This window comes from Bacillus rossius, chromosome 11 (assembly GCF_032445375.1).
Source record: "Bacillus rossius redtenbacheri isolate Brsri chromosome 11, Brsri_v3, whole genome shotgun sequence".
In the NCBI taxonomy this organism is placed as follows: Eukaryota; Metazoa; Arthropoda; class Insecta; order Phasmatodea; family Bacillidae; genus Bacillus; species Bacillus rossius.
Genome location: NC_086338.1, coordinates 20,981,116 through 21,003,659, shown reverse-complemented (window position 1 = coordinate 21,003,659; position 22,544 = coordinate 20,981,116). Strand labels below are relative to the sequence as shown.

The 22,544-nt window shown below is 39.8% G+C and overlaps 1 protein-coding gene across 1 annotated transcript in view; it reads right to left on the bottom strand.

Moving 5' to 3' along the window:
• LOC134536501 (5-hydroxytryptamine receptor-like) overlaps positions 1–22,544 on the bottom strand; it is a 1,474,690-nt gene that overhangs the window by 2,181 nt on the left and 1,449,965 nt on the right. The window contains exon 7 of the mRNA XM_063376223.1: positions 7,626–7,735. Coding sequence (XP_063232293.1) covers positions 7,626–7,735 — 110 coding nt within the window. The remainder of the gene's footprint in view (positions 1–7,625; positions 7,736–22,544) is intronic.

Sequence of the window (22,544 nt, the reverse complement as noted above, 5' to 3'; positions counted from 1 at the left end):
TCTGCTTGCAGTCACGTCCGTGGCCTGTAACATTATTTCCCTGCATTACTAAATTTGCACACAACAGCTCTGGACGAATTGTTACCACTTTTCAGAGACCAGCTTACAACAGCTCTTCTCGTCACGCATACATCTTAGGTTCACTCATAGAAAGTCACGTTAGGACACGCTTTCCCAGCCTCGTTGTTGTTTTTGTCCACCCTCACCCCCAGTCCCCCCCTTTGGTTCTTAGAATTTAGCCCAGGATCATTGCCCTGATGTGAACTTGCGAGACAGTGGCCTACTTCAAGGACGATTTGCCACAGAAAAAATATGTGCAAATATGGACAACACACGACATCTAGCGGCAGAAATAGTAACTTCTTCTCTTGTTGCCAGCTAGTGGAGCTAACGCCCGTGACACCTGGTGGTGACATTGCTATCCTTCCTCTTTCTTTCCCCTGTAGGCCATCAGAGAGCAGCACTGACTGCGCCATTAGTTACAGGTTGTAGCAGACGTCTCGGGCGAGTCAATCCCTTTTTTCTTTCAGACACCCCTCAACAGATAGCACTAAAATCGGCCAGTGCTACCAACTTCGAGATATTGAAGTCACAGTTTTTTGTGATTCCCACTCGGAGAACTTCGGAGCCTTTTGGTTCTTACACCCCCTCCACCTTTTGACTAAGTTATTCCTTTTAATTATGAGACGCGGCCTCTTCCGCGGACACTTCGCGTCACGATTCCAGGACTGTTTGAGGTTATCGGTGGATCGGCGAGACGCACAACAAGACTTTAGTCCGGCCGTAACCGACAATGTATTCAATTAGACAAGGGACGCTATCCCTATAATTTCTTTAAGTAGTTTAGTCCGTCTGTACAGTACACAGCATAGTTGTTATTTATTTTAATAATTTTTTTATTCCGAATCCGCGATCTTCAGATCCGGACGTGCTACACTTCAGACCCCAGAAGTCAACTTCCCTGTCTGGTGAGATACTATCAGCTTTATTCCCCGCCCTCCCCTTATCTTTTGCGGGCATTTTCTGCCCAGTTTGCTAACTGTCTGTGTACCAGTTCTGATCATGTTTGATTCGGACTGTTCACAGACAGGGTCCAAGAGCCGGATGCGGACCTAGCCACATTTTCGCACACTTCCACTCCAACAAACAGGCGCCCTGACACCATGTTGACTGCTGAACTCCGGCCAGCGAACATCAGACCTCCGGTCCTATAGTATATTTATGAACCTTTTGGAACAACATTTAAATCACTATGTTCGCAGAAATAAGAACTATATAAAACTTTCGTTCTGGAGTTTCATCATCTGAATTGGGTTTGTTATGCTGCTTTGTAATTATTTTTCTTTTACTTAATTAAGTCTGTTTATTTATATTAAGTGAAACCTTTAATAATTAATTTAGGGCCGGCCCGTATTTTTAACATATGCGAGAGCTCTTTTAATTATGTAATTGAAATTATATTTTAACGCATTTTAATAACTCATAAATTTGTCTCTCATTCTATTGTTATAAGTTTCAACATTTAAATAAATATGGAGTAATTATGTTCATACGGAAACACACCTTGTTTCTATTCATTCCTCATGTCCTTGTGAAACTATAAGATCCACTGTTACAGCAGTGTGTAATGTCAATTATAATATTTATGTATTTATTCTTTTTTACCTACACTGCCACAACGTAACAAAAATGGTAGAATTTAGCATAATAAACTTTCCATCTGCTTTGGTTTGATTTATGAGCAGTGCTGTAACAACACTCCACACCCTCTACACACTCCTATGCCGAGTGAACCATCAACACATTTTTCACATCAATAACATTTCAGGGAATCAAGCACTTATTGCAAAACTTGTATGTTAAAGCTATTAGTATTTTTATGCTTCGTGCGGTATCGCAAATTGTTAATATAAATAAAACATTATATATTACAAATATTCGAAAGAAAAAAAAAACAGAAATATTGAAACCCAAGCAAAAACAAAATTCCTCAAATGTATGATATTTTAAAACATTGAACGATAAAATGATATTCAAGGGAGGTAAAATATTTTATTGAGTCAACAATACAATATATTAACAATAAGACCTTATAATAACTTGTTTTATGTGCATAAAACGAAACCCCTTTTATAAAATAAGAGAATTGTTATCATTGTTATATTATTATTTTCAACTTTATAATATTTTTTACTAAAAATAATTTTTATATTATATTTTCCATGAATAAACTCTAAGTTTCTAAGAAAAAAATTAATTTATCTTGGTGATATTCAGTGAAAAATTGGAGGTACATATACAACTTTATCTTCTTTTCATGGAATGCATGATAATTATGTGCTTAAAAAGTGACTTATTTTTATGAATTTTTATTTACATATTCTAGTTATTAAGGCTATAATCTGAAACATTTAAATTTGATTTAGACTTAACCCTGTAAAACTTCCCGTGGGTGGGTTCGTAATTTTTTTATGACAATTATGCTTGGATTAATTATTTTATTTAAAAAAATATAGTTTTATTTTGTTGTGTTAATTATTACTTCCCAAACAAAAAAAACTGCAGTATAGACTGAATATAACTATTTGCTAAGTTATTCAGTCTAATCCCTTCAAAAGGTTTAACCCAACTTTCTTCAAGGAATTCTACTCATTCATAATATTTTGTAAGATAAAGGTTTTCGTCCCATTTTCGAGCACGATAAAATAACATTGAACTCTCTATTTGTTATTTAATTTTTCATAAGCTTAGGTATACTTTTTTATTACAAAAAACAGAATTTCGAGATGTAGATAACCAGAAAATAATATCTTGAAAACAAACAGAAACGCAATTAAAGCAGTTTTCAATACGTAGTATTTACTGAAGACCCAATAAATATATATTTACCTATAACACGAGCATTCGAACAATATGCTTTTATGAAATTAAAATGTTTATGGATTCAGACATAATAACTATTAGCGTGAAGCCAAAAACAACAGTAAAACTTTTTTAAACTGGTTAGTGTGTTAATCTCTCAAAAGTATCTGAAACATTTAAATTTTCTTCACACAAAATTTAATTTCAAAGAAAATAACATTAAGGAATAATTTATATTTATAAATATGGTGACAAACATAATAATTTCACTATCTGCGTTAAAAGATGCTTTAAAGATGTCTAAAAGAAAACATTAAAAGTAGTATTAGCTATAATCATAATGCATTTATAAATTTGACTAAAATTTTTTACATACTTTACATTTGAAATGTGTATTTCCTTAAATGAACGCTCTCTTTTGTCATTCATGCGTGGCAATGAACTCGTCCACTTTTGGCTCTGAATGACTTTCCGAAACTATAGATGGCCGCTACATACGCGGTCCGAGATACACAAAGGGATTTACGGAACGGATTCTACTTAGGAATATGAATCACCTATTAATAGGGTACAATACTATGAAAAAGAAAAATGGTGGATTTACGCTTTAACAATGATGTGACACATTTCAGAGAAATTTTTACCTACGTTGTCGCTGAAGAAACTAGTGCTGCAACAAGGGTTTTAATAACAAAAAATCGAACGAAATATGACAGAGGGAAAAATATAGAGCTTTGGCATCGTCGTGCCACTGGCACATGTTTTCTTTATTGTTTAATGCTGTTGAGTTAATTTTAACTTATTTAAATTTCCTTATTTTTAATCAATATATTTTGATAGCGATTTAAATTTAATTTATTTTATATTAACCATTTTATTTTACTAACTTTCTTGCAAAATCTGTTACCTAAGGTTGGCTATAGCACCGAAAGGCGTTCATAGATATGTTTAATTTTATATATTGTGAAAGTTGGTAACATTTTATACTAGATTTGTTAATATTTTTAAATTATTATAATTATCTTTGTGGGGCGCAGATTACTGTTTCATTATTTATTCTACACGCGAGTCCTTGAATACGAGTCTTCTCGTGTGACGCGCGACAATAGCGCATGGGCGCAGCGGTAGCGAGAGAGAGAGAGAGAGAGAGAGAGAGAGAGAGAGAGAGAGAGAGAGAGACTGGAACTGGGAGTCGAGTCGCGTCGGCCGGACTGTACACATCGGTCTCCGCGCGCGGCGCGAGTAGAAACGTTTCACTGGGACTGCCTCTTGTTTCGTCCACATGAAATGTATTGTGTGAAACGGGTTTGGAGCTGCATGGTGGTTTAGGACTTTACGAGTGCACCAGAGTTGATGGTGCCAGCGCATCTGCTGTTCACGAGGTGGCACGTATACTTTCCACCCGATTACTGGTGATGCAGTAGAGGGAGGGCCAAGTTGACTTCGCCATGGCTCTACTAGCAGGCATGCTATTCAAGGATCTTGAAGTGTGAGGGGTATAAGAGTTCGCAAGTACGCTCTACACCACGCTGGCAACCCTGGACTACAAGTAAGTGGATCGCCGTTTAAAAACCTTGCTCCGACCTTCGACCTTTCAATGTCCGTCAGTGACGTCACCTGTGCCTGAACGCATTCAATGTGAATTGTAGAACTGTCAGCATAGTACGAGACGTGCAGGAACCTTTCTATTTCTTTGGGAGAAACTGTTTTTAAATTTATTTGCTGGCCAGCTTAATGTCACGATTTTACTTTGTGGAATTTAAACGTCTTTTATTTGCGTGACTGCGCCCCAGGACTCTTATAAAATATTTATAAAACTTTATCAAATTTTATTACGAAATCAATTGTATACGTAATGTAATAAATTTCACGTAAATATTATTCTGTGTTATTTGCTTAAAAATTGGGGGTCCCCTTTCTTTTTGATATAGACATTCGTGAGAAAAATTTATGGGATATCGTTTGAAAATATTTTTGGTTGAAAATCGTGGATAATCTACTTGGAGAAAGCACTATTTCGAACAAAAATGTGAATTTTGAAAGTCTGGTGGAACCATAATAAATGGTGACAATATCATGTTTATACTGCACCGTAATTTCTTATCGGCACTAAAATATGTAACTTAGCATCACAACATCTATTGGTACAGGTACACAACTAATTATTGTTAATTCATATATTCTAAATGATTTTGCTAATTTATAGGCCTAATAATCAAAAAATGGATAAAACCTCGAAAATTAAAAATTGTGGAAAATTTTTAATGTAATTTTAAAAGTAAATATCGGCCAAAATAACCATAAATATCTGTTATAGCATTCATTCAGCTGAAAAATTAAACCTATCCCTAAAAAGTACAAACTAAAGTTTAGCAAAATGACAAAATACGCTTAAATATTACTATATATAACTTTTGGAATTTTTTCCCAAATGTCTAGCTACAAAATTACGAATTTTCAAGATGGCTTCAAAATTATCATAAATTAATACTGCACTGTAGCAGATAAAAATTAAACTAACATGGCGATAGTGCAATCTAACATACGAAAACAAGATGTTGGCTCCCAGCAGACGAAAACAAAATGGCAGGCGTGACATCATACTAGATGGCGATTTATATATATATATATATATATTTATATATATATATATATATATATATATATATATATATATATTTGCTTCCGGGGTTGCGCGGGGTTGTGGAGGAGCGCGCGGGTGCGTGGAGAAGCGCGCGGGTATGTGGAGGAGCGCGCGGGGTTGTAGACGAGCGCGCGGGGATGTGGAGGAGCACACGGGTACGTGGAGAAGCGCGCGGGTACGTGGAGAAGCGCGCGGGTACGTGGAGGAGCGCGCGGGGTTGTGAAGGAGCGCGTGGGCACGTGGAGGAGCGCGCGGGGTTGTGAAGGAGCGCGCGGGTGCGTGGAGAAGTGCGCCGGTACGTGGAGAAGCGCGCGGGTATGTGTAGAAGCGCGCGGGTGCGTGGAGAAGCGCGCGGGTATGTGGAGGAGCGCGCGGGTACGTGGAGGAGCGCGTGGGTATGTGGTGGAGCGCGCGGGGTTGTGGAGGAGCACGCATGTACGTGGAGGAGCGCGCGGGTGCGTAGAGAAGCGCGTGAGTATGTGGAGGAGCGCGCGGGTATGTGGAGGAGCGCGCGAGGTTTTGGAGGAGCATGCATGTACGTAGAGGAGCGCGCGAGTGCGTGGAGAAGCGCGCGGGTATGTGGAGAAGCGCGCGGGGTTGTGGAGGAGCGCGCGGGGTTGTGGAGGAGCACGCATGTACGTGGAGGAGCGCGCGGGTGCGTAGAAAAGCGCGTGGGTACGTGGAGGAGCGCGCGGGTATGTGGAGGAGCGCGCGAGATTTTGGAGGAGCATGCATGTACATAGAGGAGCGCGCGATGCGTGGAGAAGCGCGCGGGTACATGGAGGAGCGCGCGGGTACGTGGAGGAGCGCGCGGGTATGTGGAGGAGCACGCATGTGCGTAGAGGAGCGCGCGGGTGTGTGGAGAAGCGGGCGGATACGTGGAGGAGCGCGCGGGTACGTGGAGGAGCGCGTGGGTATGTGGAGAAGTGCACGGGGTTGTGGAGGAGCGCGCGAGGTTTTGGAGGAGCACGCATGTACGTAGAGGAGCGCGCGGGTGCGTGGAGAAGCGCGCGGGTACGTGGAGGAGCGCGCGGGTACGTGGAGGAGCGCGCGGGGTTGTGGAGGAGCACGCGGGTGTGTAAAGAAGCGTGCGGGTACGTGGAGGAGCGCGCGGGTATGTGGAGGAGCGCGCGGGGTTGTGGAGAAGCACGCATGTACGTGGAGGAGCACGCGGGTACGTGGAGTAGCGCGCGGGTGCGTGGTGGAGCATGTGGGAACGTGGAGGAGCGCGCGGGTATGTGGAGGAGCGCGCGGGGTTTTGGAGGAGTACGCATGTACGTGGAGGAGCGCGCGGGTACGTGGAGGAGCGTGCGGGTACGTGGAGGAGCGCGCGGGTGCGTGGAGAATCACGCGGGTACGTGGTGGAGCGCGCGGGTGCGTGGAGGAGTTCGTGGGTACATGGAGGAGCGTGCGGGTAGGTGGAGTTGTGCGCGGGTGGGTGGAGAAACGCGCGGGTATGTGGAGGAGCGCGCGGTTTTGTGGAGGAGCACGCATGTATGTGGAGGAGCGCGCGGGTGAGTGGAGAAGCGCGCGGGTGCGTGGAGGAGCATGTGGGATCGTGGAGGAGCGCGCGGGTATGTGGAGGAGCGCGCGGGGTTGTGGAGGAGTACGCATGTACGTGGAGGAGCGCGCGGGTACGTGGAGGAGCGTGCGGGTATGTAGAGGAGCGCGTGGGTGCGTGGAGAAGCACGCGGGTACGTGGTGGAGCGCGCGGGTGCGTGGAGGAGTTCGTGGGTACATGGAGGAGCGCGTGGGTATGTGGAGGTGTGCGCGGGTGGGTGGAGAAGTGCGCGGGTATGTGGAGGAGCGCGCGGTGTTGTGGAGGAGCACGCATGTACGTGGAGGAGCGCGCAGGTGCGTGGAGAAGCGCGTGGGTACGTGGAGGAGCGCGCGGGTATGTGGAGGAGCGCGCGGGTGCGTGGAGGAGCACGTGGGTATGTGGAGGAGCACGTGGGTGCGTAGAGGAGCGCACGGGGTTGTGGAGGAGCGCGCGGGTACGTGGAGGAGCGCGCGGGTACGTGGAGGAGCGCGCGGGTGTGTGGAGGAATGCGCGGTCGTGTGGAGGAGCGCGCGGTTGTTGGGTTCCAACAAGTGCAGCCAACAAGGCCGGCGCGCTCACCTGTCGACGGCGATGGCGACGAGGTGCAGGATGGATGCCGTGCAGCACAGCACGTCGCTGGAGGTCCACATGTCGCACAGCTCCGGCCCCAGGATCCAGCCCTTGCTGATCTGAAACAGTGGTACCACACAGGTTTTATAATTTTTTAATTTACACAAATATTCATGTAAAATTACATATATTTGTAATGTTCATTTGCATAGAAACCACGGTACTGCATCATAACTGTATAGTGATCGCAGTTATACTGGGTTCGTATTGTTATCCGGGAATTTATGCTTCGTGTTGTCCCAGTACTGCCAATAACATTTATCAGCACAATAAAACAAATAAAATCTTAAATATTATATAATCGATTGCCTTATATCACGTAAGAAAAACACAAAACTCTATCTTAGAACATCATCAAATTGCGCGAATTCAGTTAGCGCGATGTTAATTTTACTGCCTCAGTCTTGAAAAGCACGTCTGGAAATTTCAGTCAGCACGTAATCGCACAAAGGGAAAAAGTCAGGCATGACACAATGAAGTCTGTTTCAACTCGGTAAACAACAGATGTAACGTGGCTTACACTTAGCTATACGAAGTGGGAAGAGATTGCGCTATCGGTTGTTGTACAAACATCAGCTCTAGCAAGTTCAGTTGTGGCTATGAAGTGTAAGGGCCAAATGTTTTTACATCCATGCGTATGCCCCGGTGCCGTAGCGTTATCGCACTGCCACAGAATGGGCCGTGATGAACTTCAGTCTAGCCAGTGGCAGGGAACTGGCACGCACAACCACAAAGCTACATCTCCACATTCGTCTGTCGGTAACTGTACGTCCGTAAGTACTTACAGTTGAAATCATATTAGATTCATGTCTTCCAAGGGAAAGCATAATGCATTGTGTTCAAGTATTTAGTTTCAAGCAAGTCAACTGTGCGTACAATCGTAAAGACAAACGTTTGTGTAAGTCTGATACTGTAGGTTGTACTAACGGGAATATATTTTATATTAGATATCTGAACAGATTTGAACTGATGATTCACATGGAAAATAAAAGGTGCAATTAAAAAAAATACCACGGGACTGACAAAGTCGATGTGAACTAAGCGGAGATACGCGAATATGCATTTTAATTTTTGAAAAATCGTGGAAAGCCAACCAGCTGACTGACGATATCTATCTCCATTACCCGGTGTCGTATTTGTCATACAAAGCATTCGATGGTAAGCTTATAAAGATAAATGGTGTTACATATTTATTGTTGAGTGTTATTCTTCGCTTTTATATTACGTAAATAATACTTCCTTACACATGTTGGAACCCACTAAGTAAAATAGCCTTGCAATAAATGGAGACAAATATCAGAATATATGATTTTGAATAACACAAAATTCTTTGGGAACACATTAGTTGTAATAAGTGAGGGATTGATGTACTCAGTAATATCTCGGAAAAACATCTTAAGTAATATGAAAAAAAAATCCATAGCAATGTGCCCGACATATGGCATTTCGGCTTGTTTTTTAATTGTTATTATAATTTTAAATTTATTTTTCGAAATTTTATTTTTCATATTGATTGGTTACAAAAGGGTGATTTACACTTTGTTAGGTTGGTGTACGCTACATAATTAAACTTTGTGCCAGTAGACCAAAGCACCTTTTTCAGGGACCTATCTAATATTTTGCTAGTCTAATGTGGACGTTAGCAGCACTGTTGAAATTTTTCTCGCCTGCAGTCACGACCCGGGTTTGTAATATTAATTCCCTGTATGACTAAAATCGCATAGAGCAACTTCTGGCCTGCAAGCTCTATTTCTTAGAGACCTGCTGAGACTAACAAGTCTCGGCACGAACGAGTCTCCCGTGGACGTGCGTTCCTAGCCTACTGGCGTTTATTGTCCAACCTCATCTCTCTCCACCACCCCTCGGTTCTAAGAATTCTACCCTGGATCATTGACCATACGTGAACTCGCCAAGACGATGGCCTACTCCAAGGACATTCTCCCTTTCCCTAAAGAGCCCCCCACGACATCTAGTGGCAGAAACTGTAACGTCTTCTCTTGGCGCCAGCTCGTGGAAATGACGCCCGCGACACCTGTGGGCGAACTTGTTAACTCCCCCCTTTATGTCCCCTTTAGGCCATCAGAGTTCACCACCAGCAACGCCATAAGGCCCTATGCTTCCTCCTCGCGGCCTGTAATAGTCGATTGTATGTTGCTTTCTTTACCTGCCGGTAGAAACCGCAGCAGTCGCCCTTTGGCGCAAACCACTTAAGTTGTGGTTACGACCACTCCGGGCACCTCCGGATATGTTCGGTCCAGAGCCGAACCTTCCCCCTCTCTTACCTTAGGGCTTAACGCCAGTTTTAATTAGGAGCTTTGTCCGCCATCGCCGCACTTGGTACTCTGACTTCGGCTACTTTCCGCATCATCTCGGCGTCCTCTGTGTTAAGAGGCTGGTCTTCGGCAACGACGTACTCGTTCGAATCAAGAATGCAGTCATCTGTCTTAAGGGATGTGATCCCAGCTCAAAATTCAGTAGCCAGTCAGTAGGAACATTTAGAACAAGCCATGTCTTAGTTTAAAAAAAAATTTTATTCCACTAATTGATGATTTCGGTTGCGTCAACCGCGCTTTTCTCGGTCCACGCCATTTGGATGTCCGCGCGAGACATCTCCTGAGCTCAGGAGCTACATCCTGTTTGGTGAGTAATCCGGCCTTTTTTTCCTCCCCGAATTCTTGTTTGTTGGCCTTCGCGCGGACTGTGTTTGACTGTCTGTAAGCAGGTCTAATTCGTTTGGAATTTGGCTTGTGTTTCAGACAGGGTCCAACAGTTGGGTGCCGAAATTACACCCATCATGTTGTGCAGGACCTCCAGCTGCTTTTCCCCCTAATAAGAGCTTTCCTCCCGGCCCGACGTCATCCTTTGAAGACCTGGATGATATTAAAAATATATTACCCCTTACATACAATGAACTAAGTGAATAAATTGCATACCAGCGACCAGTTACTTAAGAACTTAATCGACGAGAATATGTAAAATCAATGAGAATATTATCTTTGTAATCAACCAAAGGATCTAATAGGGTGGAATATTTCAATTTTTTTGTTTTTGTGATGATGTGTAATTATTATAACATGACATGGTATTAATATTATCGGGCAGGCCCTCCTACTAGTTATGTGTAAATATTTTTATTTGTAATACCAAAACAAAGAAAAATAGATTTAATTGACCATTCTAAATAAAACAGGGAACCTATAGACCAAGCTACTTATGTAGTGTTTATTTATTATATACCTTATTCTATTTAACGATCCACTAGCTCTCAAGTTGTTTGTGTGCAGGGAGTCCAAATTGTCTTGTCCGCCACCTCATGCCACCTCTGGTCAATAACTTAATAATTCTTAATATTTTCCCACCAGTTTTCAAGGCATTTTTTATTAAATTAAAATAATTTAATTTTGTGGCATGAGGGGGGTTTCAGTTGGTAGCAGAGCGTGGTTTGGTCTATAGGCATACCTAAATCGTGTAGGCATACCTAAAATAAAATATAAAAAAATATTAAAAAAAATTATTTTTTTATTTAATTTTGTATTATTAACATTGTGAACTGATCGCTGGTACACCCTGTAGTTATATTGCTCTTTATTTTTTAAATTTTATATTGAGTTTAAAAGTCCGGTGGGGAATTAGTTTGCGCGCGGTGCGTGAGTTCGCTGGTGCTCGGCGGTGCGGCAGACCGACTGGGCTACGTGTCTTTTCTTGAGTGTCAGCTGGACCCCCCCCCCCCCCCCCCTTTTACCCCGCACGTAGGTCGCTGCACCTATGATGTAAAGAAGAGGAGGTGAAACCGTGCGCAGGTTTTCCCCCTCCACGCGCTCCCTTGCTACGTCACCTTGGTTGTAGCCAGCGTTCTTCTTCCAGGCGCTTCCCATCCATTTCATCTGCGTCTCGTGCGAACGTAGTTTTATTTAGTTGAAATGCCAAATTGTGCAGTAACCGGATGTCACAATCATTTCAAAAAGACTGGAGATTCTGGCATTAAATTTTTTTCTTTTCCAAAAAATGAAGATCTTTGCAATAAGTGGGTGAACGTATGCAAAAGGAAGGGCACATTCTGTTTTAGCAGAGGTAAGTTTAAACAAACATGATTTTAAGTAGAAATGTCACTTGTTTTATAATACGAGTATTTATTTTTAATTTTTTTATATGATTAATTGTAGGTTAATATTAGTCAAGGAATGTATTTCGTGCAAAATACTGAGTTATTATCTATAATAATAAAGTCTTTCGCGGTAAAAAGGTTATTTATGAATTAATTTATTAAAAATGAAATTTCAACGTATTAATAAAAACTAAAATCAATTGTTTTTAAAATGTTTGTATGTTCGTGAATCAGCGAGCCTACAAAAATTATTTCAATTTAACTTTTTTTCTTGTTTGTTATAGAACTAACCTAAACACTAGGTTGTGTAGTATTAATAAAGGGGGGAAAATATTTCATCAATACATGTAAACAAATCGAATGAAAGTAGGAATGTGAACCCCCTATACATCAAAAAGAAACATGCGCATTTTTTCTATTGTTCAAAATGTTATCTTTAATGGAGTGGGGAGGACGTATGATATCATTACGTTTAAATATATTTAAGTATACACGCAAAACCGTGAGATAAGGATTATAAAATATACAAAAAATAAACAGGCTTACATACAACCACTTTTGAAATTCGAGGTCTAATATGTTTGTTTTAAATGATATCGTTTAGGCTTTGGAAGAAGTAAATTTTTATTCCATTACGATATGTATTTAACTTATTAATGTTAATGCAAAATACCGCTCAAAATGCGGTGCGTGAAAGTGAATTACTTTTCTAGTTACATGGGATGATACTGATTTTAATAATTTGTTAGTTATCTATAGGTATTTTAAGATTTCAGCATTACAATCTGCTTGTGTTGTGATATGTTGTTGGTTTACACACAATAATAAAAATTAACGTACATGATTTCATTGTTATCTAATGTTGTCTTTGCCAATTTTTCCATTCAAGCGTTTAGATAATGGTGCAATTTTGTTTCGTCTCTCCATGTAAGAGTTTGTGTTTACGCCTTAAATAGCATTTAACACGTTAAAAAAACTGACTTTTTAAATACTTAAAAATAAGGTTTGCAGGGACCATAGCTCAGTACATTCTCAGCGCACGTGCATTTGTGCTCCATAGGTGTATCCCGAAAAGGGGGGGGGGGGGCACAGGGGCACGTGCCCTCCCACCCATGCCCTCCCACCCATCTAAGGTTAAATTTACATTGATTAATAATGACTTTTGCAGTAATAAACAGGTATCATACTAGGCCCAGACTCACGGTCCCCCCCCCCCCCCTCACAGTAATTCGTAGATCCGCCCCTACTGAGTCTACAATCCTAACACTAACACAACTCGGTTATAACTAAAAACAGTGTAGCGCATAAGTTTACATGTTTGTAGGTAATCATTTTTCTAGATTCTATAACTATAAAGCGCATGAGATATATAAAAACACAGCTATGTATTGAAAATTGTACATGTGTACATTTGCAGCGCGGTCTTGGTAAAGTAATTATGGAGGGAAGCGGCTTTTCCGTAAAACTAGATATAAGTGGGAAAAATGGTATTTCCGATTTTAATGTTTGAACGATTACAGTGATTTTATTATATTTCAAAATTTATATATTTTTAATGTTTGTATCACACTATTTCCCTTGAATTTATTGCCTTCAAATCATTTTAGTATTACAGAACCCAGGAGGAATTTTGAAACGCCAATTTTAAGGGGAATTAGATGAACATAGATATTTATTTTGTAATTTTTTTCCATTGAAAGGCCGTGACTCTCTTCAATTGTCTTATCAAATTATGCGAGTGCCTGCAAATGCGCAATGTACAGTACGTATGTAAAACAATATTTTTTTTGTTATAACATTGAATTCTCAGTAATCAAAATTATAGCAAGCAACATTTTTGAGTTTTCAGAAGTTAACGTTATAAAATGGAGAAAGAAACACCTACAGCCAAGATAGACGTGTTAAAATTACATTCAAATACCTATGAGACACGGGGGTTCTTCAAGCCGTTATGAATCGATTTTGGCTTTAATAAAATGTAGTGTAGAAGACATACGGGTTTTGTGAAATATTTACTAGCGAGTTATTTTACAATTGAGCTATTTTTAGTAATCAACCAACAATTATGTGCCCTGTTTTAACGCACAATGTGCTTGGGGGATTTGAAAACTATTAGGTTTTTCCTCTCCAAGATAATAAACAAATCCAACCTTTTCGTTTTCTTTGCCGTGAAAAAAAAAATTGTAATGCCTGCATGATGTTTTTTGCTGAATATTGTAGAGCTATTTGGTTTAATAATTTGTTTTAAATATATATTTTTAAATATACTTTCTATCATTATTCATCCTTTTGTTTATTGTTTGTAACTAAATAAAATAAAATTAGTAAATAAATCAAAAGCGCTTATGTTTATGTAAATTACAAATACGTATTTATAGAAACTTTGCTTTGTGTTAGATGCTTTTATTTGTAATATGTTTGTATTATTATTTGTCGCCTGCATCCTGAATGTGTATTATAACTATTTTATTAATATTCATAATAAATATTTTCGAAGTAAGCCAATTTCCATTACCATTCTGTGTTAACAAGACCCAATCATTATTTTGAAGTGATTAAACAGCAGAAAAATATTGCTTCGTTGATTTTATTATTAATATAAACCCCGCGTTTGGATGCTAATACATTTATTTAAACTGTATGTTCTAAATGCATGCTATACAATGCACATAGCAAAGTAGTTTTACGCTTTGTGGTCACTCTTACTATTCAAACGATTGTAAATGAACTATCTGCGACGTATTCCCGTAAGCACGCTGCGTGTAGACCGGGCGGTGCGACAAAGGTGACGTAGTGCGCAGTGGAGGACGCGTTTGGGCGGCCGGACGGTTTCACCTGCTCTTCTTTACATCATGGCTGCACCGCTGCGCCAGATGTCCGCTGTTGTCATATCATATGCGTGCGTGACCGCACGAGGCAAGGCTGCCCACACCCCCTCCTCCATAAGTCACAGAGGTCGCTAACCTCTACGGGAGACAGACAGATGTACCAACTTATACGTCTGCCGGCCGTCATGATAAAAAACAGAGCATGTTGTGTGTTCGGCCAGTATTTTGTTTACTAATAAGTCTCCCAAAAAAAATTACTATAATGTCCTTTCGGACCGTCGTGTTTTGTTAGTATTTTTTTCTCTCGGCGCCTGCGCGCGCAGCCATGTTAATCTCTTCACCTCATGACAGGGCCGCCAACCGCGCGGAACCCCCTCTCCTCTTCTGTGTGCTCCACCCACGTGCCACGTATTTTGTAAACAAACTACCCATCCTTTGTATGTCCTAATAATACAATTTTTATATCACAAGACACGCACTATAATTAATCTCTACTTACTACTTTAAATCTTGCAGCAAGGTATTTTCTTTATCTAGGGGAACTTAAAATATAACATGAAATATATATATAACTTATATTAATATCAACAATACTAATAATGTGATAATATAAAATATGTTGTTTTAGCTAATGTTAAGAAACTGCCATTGTTTACAATTTTTAAGCAACTTAAACTTAACGATTAATTTTCTTAATAGTACATAAGATAAATTTATAAAGGGTCCATTCATTACGTAAAATAAAATAAGAATATGCTCTTAAGTAATATGGATTAGTACTCTAATCCAATTGCATCGTTCACAAGCAACGTGAATATACTTCGACATATCATTTCATTGTGTTTCCATACTCATTCACGTGCCTAGATTTTGGTTAAATGATTTTCGTGATCACCCAACGAGAGGTGCAGTCACTTTGTTTTTACCTTCAACTAAAGGTTTACTAAATTATATTGTCAGTGTGTCAGTGGAATTTTCCCCACACGTTTTTTTATGCTAGCACTGCAATGATGATTTTTTTTGTTAAGATAGAGTACTTCTTATTTTTGTTGACATATATGTAAACAACTAAGAGATAAAGTTTAAGCTATTAAAGTAAGTGTGTAATAAATTTTGTAATTTCGAATTTTATTGTAAACTATTTATTAATTAATTTTTTAAATATTAAGTCTTTTTTATTGTAAGGTGGTGTACATTTACGTAGAAAACTGCGTACAGTAGCTCGTACATCTCTGTACACAAAATTTGATTGTGTTCTTGCTCTCTACCTAAAATTATTAGTTTGATGTTTATTATTATTTCACAGTGTTTTGCAACTGTGACTTCCAAGGTGGGGTTAAGGTTCATTTTCGTGTCTTTCTAAAGTAGAGATAGGTCAAGCTAGTCACAGGGCAGCACTAAATTTAGGCGTTAAATCGCGAGAGGTCCTCTGAGCCAATGAGTCCTGGTCCTCTAGGTGAAATATCCTATGACGAACGAGTGTTTCCTGGGTTAGATCCCCAGCACTCACCTATGTTCAACCCCCTCTCAGGCAGTGTGGACTTTTGTGCCCGCCATGGAAGATCCAACAGCGAAATTATAATTAATTTAAATTTTTTTTTTTTTTAGGATATAATATATCATTTTACGATTTTACTTATAGTTGTTATTATTAAATTTGAGTGCAAGGATTATGATTAATTAAAATTATATAATAACTACAATATTATATCAGTCAATTTTTATAATCAATTTTTTTTACATTATCCATCATTCATCCGAAATTCATTAAATTTTCGGTTTTCGAACACGATCTAACTCAGGGTGAAATTCTCTCGTAGGCATATTGAGCCTATGTGAGTTAATAAATGTAGGTATCCGGGACTGAGGTGTTCTTCGCTTTTGAAGCAAGTATTAAATGAATCCATTTTGTTTGATCCATCGTCAGATTGTGCAGAGCTATGACTCAATGCCATCGACTTCTTATGGACAGAGAAAGAAACATGTACAGGGGTTATATTCCCAATTAATTTGTAAGTTACGGGTTACCATACCCATTTACAGGGGTTACAATCCCCATTAGTCACTGAGTGCTCAAGGACGCATTTCCCTTGTTTCGGCCTCAGTGCTTTTCGGCCTCCCTCACAGCACCCATTTTGTGTTCCTACACGATATCCAATATCTGAGTTCAACGGGATGAATTTCATTTCATTAATATAGCAACGGCATAAATAGTTGTAAGCATACAGGTACTTTAAATTTAAGCTTTGAATTTAAAAATTTTATTTACTAAATGATTTTAAGAATTTATTTTAAATAATTCTAACCAAGTTTAATTGGACCCTATTTAATTATAAACCTGGTGTTTGACTTATAAAGTGTTACAGTCAAAGGTCATGGAATTAATTCTGCTTCTGTTACAAGTAGTAGGGCAACAGGCATCTTTTTTTATATTTTCTTCTCCCTCATTAATAATAATAAAATCAAGCATATCAAAATACGTATTCCCCCGAAATTAAGCAGCTATGAGAAGACTAGTCTCATTTTAATAATTAAGGTAATCACCGAGAGTGGTGAAATACTTTCAACCCCCAATGAGAGGTCCACTAAATTAATTTGGGTATGTTTACGCATCCCGTTTCTAGGCTAGCACACTCTAGGTAATTTAAGATATTTTAATTTTTAATTTTTACATACGTAAGTTCAGTCTTTAACAAGCTACTTGACGCAAATAGTTTTAATGTTTTTTTACTCAGAAATACCTCTCTGATATTTTTTTTGAATCTTCATGAATTTTGTTCCACGATTTTATCTATTTAATTTCTGATTACGTTAATTTTTTTTAATAATCATATTTCGTAAAGTAAGCAAGAATAATGTTTGTAGTGTTTTTTTGTACTGATGTTGCATTAATACTTTTACATGTTTATTTCTTTATTTTCCTTGTACGTAAATGTTATGTACAGTGACGTACATAGAGTTTGAGCACTGAAGCTGTCACATCTAGCCATTTTCCTTTTTCTTTCGCATTCTACCCCAAAGTTGTACTTCTTTTACATCGTATTAGATGAGATGCTTTATTTAAGTTAGAGCTACGTGACTTCCAGACGGCAGACTGGTTGCTTTAATGTGTTTTTCTATAATAGAAGCTAGGTCAAGCTAGCCACCGAGTGGCGCAAAAGTAAGGGTCCTCTAATTCAACGAGCCATGACCTGGTCCTCTGAGTTAAATATCTCATGACCGTTTTTGAGTGTTCTTTGGGTTACATTCCCACCACTCATCTTTGGACGGCCTATGTTCAAACCCCCTCTCAGGCAGAGCGAAGGCTATCAGCAGTCATGGAAGATCTAACCGCTCCATTATAATTTATCCCCGTTTTGATTTAGAACAGTAGCTTTATTTCATTTTACTTTTCTTTAAATAATTTAAATTTGAGTGCGAAGAGTCGTTAATTTATCGTTTTGTTTGCAGAATTCCTTTAAATAATAAATATTAGTTAATTATATTAAATATCAGAGTGTATGTGCTGAAATTTCTTAATTTATAGAATATTTTATATTTTTAAATTAATTAATTTCTACGGATTGTTGATCTTTTAAGGTTTTTATCCCCAATAGTTTAAAATTCCGCCAAGGGATTTCCACCCTTAGGTCCTGTGTCACTCTGGGACTGAGGTTCAATTTCGCCTTCGGGCAAGCAGCAAATTCGACCGTCTTCTCCATCGCCTGACTGTGCAAGGCTGAGTTCCAATGCCTTCGGCTTCTTATGGAAAGACTTTTGTATATGGGTTTACATTCCCACTTTCATTATTTTCAGGGGTTAACAAATCCCCGTCTTTCTTTACTGGCACCCGACGGACCAAGTTCCGGTTCCAGCACAGTGTTTTGGGTCCGCCTCACAGCGCCCATGTTTAGAGTTTTGTCACGTGATACCATTACCAACATCTGAAATCAAATTTCCTGATTACATAATTCACCGTTAAGGGTAATTTAAATTATTGTAATACAACTTCGATTTTATCAAAATATTATTTTTGTAAGTAGTAGGATACAGGCGAACCTGGTTACTCGCCCAACCAAAGAATATCATTGTTAAAGTTTTTTCTCCTCTATGCTCCGCATTCAAGCGGGGGAGTATGTGCTGGAAATTAGGCATTTAGGCACGTTTTTTAATTGTTATAATTTTAAACTTATTTTTCGAAATTTTATTTTTCTAATTGATTGCTTACAAAAGGGTGATTTACACTTTGTTAGGTTGGTCTACACTACATAATTAAACTTTGTGCCAGTAGACCGAAGCACCTTTCTCGGGGACCTATCTGATATTTGGCTAGTCTAATGTGGATGTTAGCAGCACGGTTGAAATTTCTCTCGCCTGCAGTCACGACCCGGGTTTGTAATATTAATTCCCTGCATGACTAAAATCGCATAGAGCAGCTTCTGGCCTGCAAGCTCTATTTCTTAGAGGCATGCTGAGACTAACTAGTCTCGGCACGAACGAGTCTCCCGTGGACCTCCGTTCCCAGCCTAGGGGTATTTTCTGTCCACCCTCCTATCTCTCCACCACCTCTCGGTTCTAAGAATTCTACCCTGGATCATTGACCATACGTGAACTCGCCAAGACGATGGCCTACTCCAAGGACATTTTCCCTTGCCCTAAAGAGCCCCCCATGACATCTAGCGGCAGAAACTGTAACGTATTCTCTTGGCGCCAGCTCGTGCAGCTGATGCCCGCGACACCTGTGGGCGATCATGTTTACTCCCCCCTCTATGTCCCCTTTAGGCCACCAGAGTGCACCACCAACTAAGCCATAAGGCCATATGCTTCCTCCTCGCGGCCTGAAATAGTCGATTGTATGTTGCTTTCTGTACCTGCCGGTAGAGACAGCAGCAGTCGCCCTTTGGCGCAAACAACTAAAGTCGTGGTTACGACCACTCCGGGCACCTCCGGATATGTTCGGTCCAGAGCCGAACCTTCCCCCTCTCTTACCTTAGGGCCTAACACCCGTTTTAATTAGGAGCTTTGTCCACCATCGCCGAATTTTTTACTCTGACTTCGGCTACTTTCCGCATCATCTCGGCATCCTCTGTGTTAAGAGGCTGGTCTTCGACAACGACGTACTCGTTCGAATCAAGAATGCAGTCATCTGTCTTAAGGGATGTGATCCCAGCTCAAAATTCAGTAGCCAGTCAGTAGGAACATTTAGAACAAGCCATGTCTCAGATAAAATTTTATATTTTTTTTATTTCACTTATCGATGATTTCGGTCGCGTCATCCATGCTATTCTCGGTCCGCGCCATATGGATGTCGGCGCGAGACATCTCCTGAGCTCAGGAGCTACACCCTGTTTGGTGAGTAATCCGGCCTTTTTTTCCTCCCCGAATTCCCCGTTTGTTGGCCTTCGCGCGGACTGTGTTTGATTGTCTGGAAGCTGGTCTAATTCGTTTGGAATTTGGCTTGTGTTTCAGACAGGGTCCAACAGTTGGGTGCCGAAATTACACCCATCATGTTGTGCAGGACCTCCAGTTGCTTTTCCCCCCTAATAAGAGCTTTCCTCCCGGCCCGACGTCATCCTTTGAAGACCTGGATGATATTAAAAAATATATTTCCCCCTTACATACAATGAACTAAGTGAATAAATTGCATACCAGCGACCAGTGACTTAAGAACTTAATCGACTAGGATATGTAAAATCAGTGAGAATATTATCTTTATAATCAACCAAAGGATCCAATAGGGTGGATATTTCAATTTTTTTGTTTCTGTGATGATGTGTAATTATTATAACATAACGTGGTATTAATAATATCGGGCCGGCCGTCCTACTTGTTTTGTGTTAATATCTTTAATTGTTATACCAAAACAACGAAAAAAAGATTTAATTCACCATTCTAAATAAAACAGGGAACCTATAGACCAAGCTACTTATGTAGTGTTTATTTATTATATACCTTATTCTATTTAACGATCCACTAGCTCCCAAGTTACTTGTGTGCAGGGAGTCCAAATTGTCTTTTTCTTTACCTTATGCCACCTCTGGTCAATAACTTAATTATTCTTAATATTTTTCCCAGCTGTTTTCAAATTTTTTTTTTAAATTAATGTAATTTAATTTTGAGGCACGAGGGGCGTTTCAGCAATATGTTGTACAAAGATACAATATTTATCTCATAGTATTTCAAGGTATATTTTAGAAGGGTGGTTTCTAAAGGAATATTTTAGAAAAGCACAGAATTGTTTTGTTCGTGAACTGTCAGGATCTAGGTCTCTGCCTGAACTTCAGGCAACGCTATATTATTGATCTCAGGACGAGGAGGCTGATAGCTAGACTCACAATATTCCGAAGCGGGCGGGATCTAAGGGTGATACTGCCGTAGCATCACCTGCCTCTTCACCTCTACGTACCAGGCACCAAATTGGCGTGAGGACTTCTCCTCGGTAACGTGTAGCAAATGTGTTTTAAGCAGTGACTCACCAGCTTCATGGTGGAATTTTTAAAAGATAAATGTTCCCTGTACAAACAACACTGTGAAAAAAAAATCATGGTTTAAACGCTCGTGATACCAAAAGTTATATACTTTTTGCCCTCCAAAATATAAGGCTTGAATTTAGAAAATAAATCATGATACGAATCCACAATTAAATATAATAATGGGCATGATAATAGTTGATAGCAAATTAACTAGCTGTTAAGTAAACCATAACATTCAGGCCATAGCCTTTTTTTTTAAAAATTGCAATACCTGTTATGTTTGCATAACTGTGTTTTGTTTAGTTAACCAAAGATTTTGTGCATGGAGTTTACGCATGACACAAGTGAATCATCTTGCTTATTAGGTTTGCATAGAGATAAATTATTGTTATTTTTATTGAACAAGTGGTAATAATTGAGAACAGAATGCATGCGGTTATGACCCCTAATGGAAAAAAACTGAGTTTTAGACAAATCACAAGCAGCGTCACGAAAATTCCGTAGCATCACTACTGTCATTTCCACCTCTGCCCTACTGTCTCCCATTACGGGCAATAAAACCAGCATAAAGCATTCTACGATACGTATCTAGCACAACCCCCTTTGCCAATATCCCCTACCGACCACAAGTGCAAGCATTGGAGTGGCGTCACCGCTGACGCACTCTCCTCTAACATCAGTTTCCCCACTACGTATCTAACTAATCCCCTCATGCGATCGAAATTTTCGTAACGCTTGAAATTTTGTAGCCTCCTCAGCAAATAAGTTTCACTTCAAAAAAAATCTATTTTCAAGTGTTTGGCACTATACGCCATTCAATCTCAGTGTTACTTGGTACATTTAAAGTTCAAACCACTTTGACCTTTAACCATATAAGCTAATCTCAACGTCTTCCTGACGCTGGGGTCGCTAGTGACCTCAAGGACTAATGATACGAAACCGGAGCATCTCCGGAATTAATTAGCGAGGGAGGGGGTGTCTAGTCTATATCGCCTGGTGGGGAGGGGGGTCTTCGGACCAATCAACCGTCTTGGTCCTTCCCATGCAGAACACCACACGAGCCGGGGTGGTGAGACGTCGACCTCGCTTTCATACGCCTGGCAGGATTTTACAGTTTGGTATTCTTTGAATTCCCATAACCAACCCACGATGAAAAGAATGGTTTCTGACCACGGTCCAAGGCTGATTCTTTCAAAAACACAGTCGCTGTATGTTACTGTCACCAATAACTTCTGTGTTGAGACATAAAGAAAGACTCAAAAGGTGTAACAGCCACAATTATGCCTTAATTATTCTGAAGTATTAGTTTCGTACTTTTCTTATAACAAGTGCGTGGTTGAATGTTTAAAAACAATAATTACTTTAAATATTAATTGTTTTTAAGAAACTTTTAGACGGATGTTTACTTCAAACCTAGAATGAAGAAAGAGCAGGGAATCGTGTAGTGATGGTAGATTACTTTGACAGTACTTGAAAACACAAA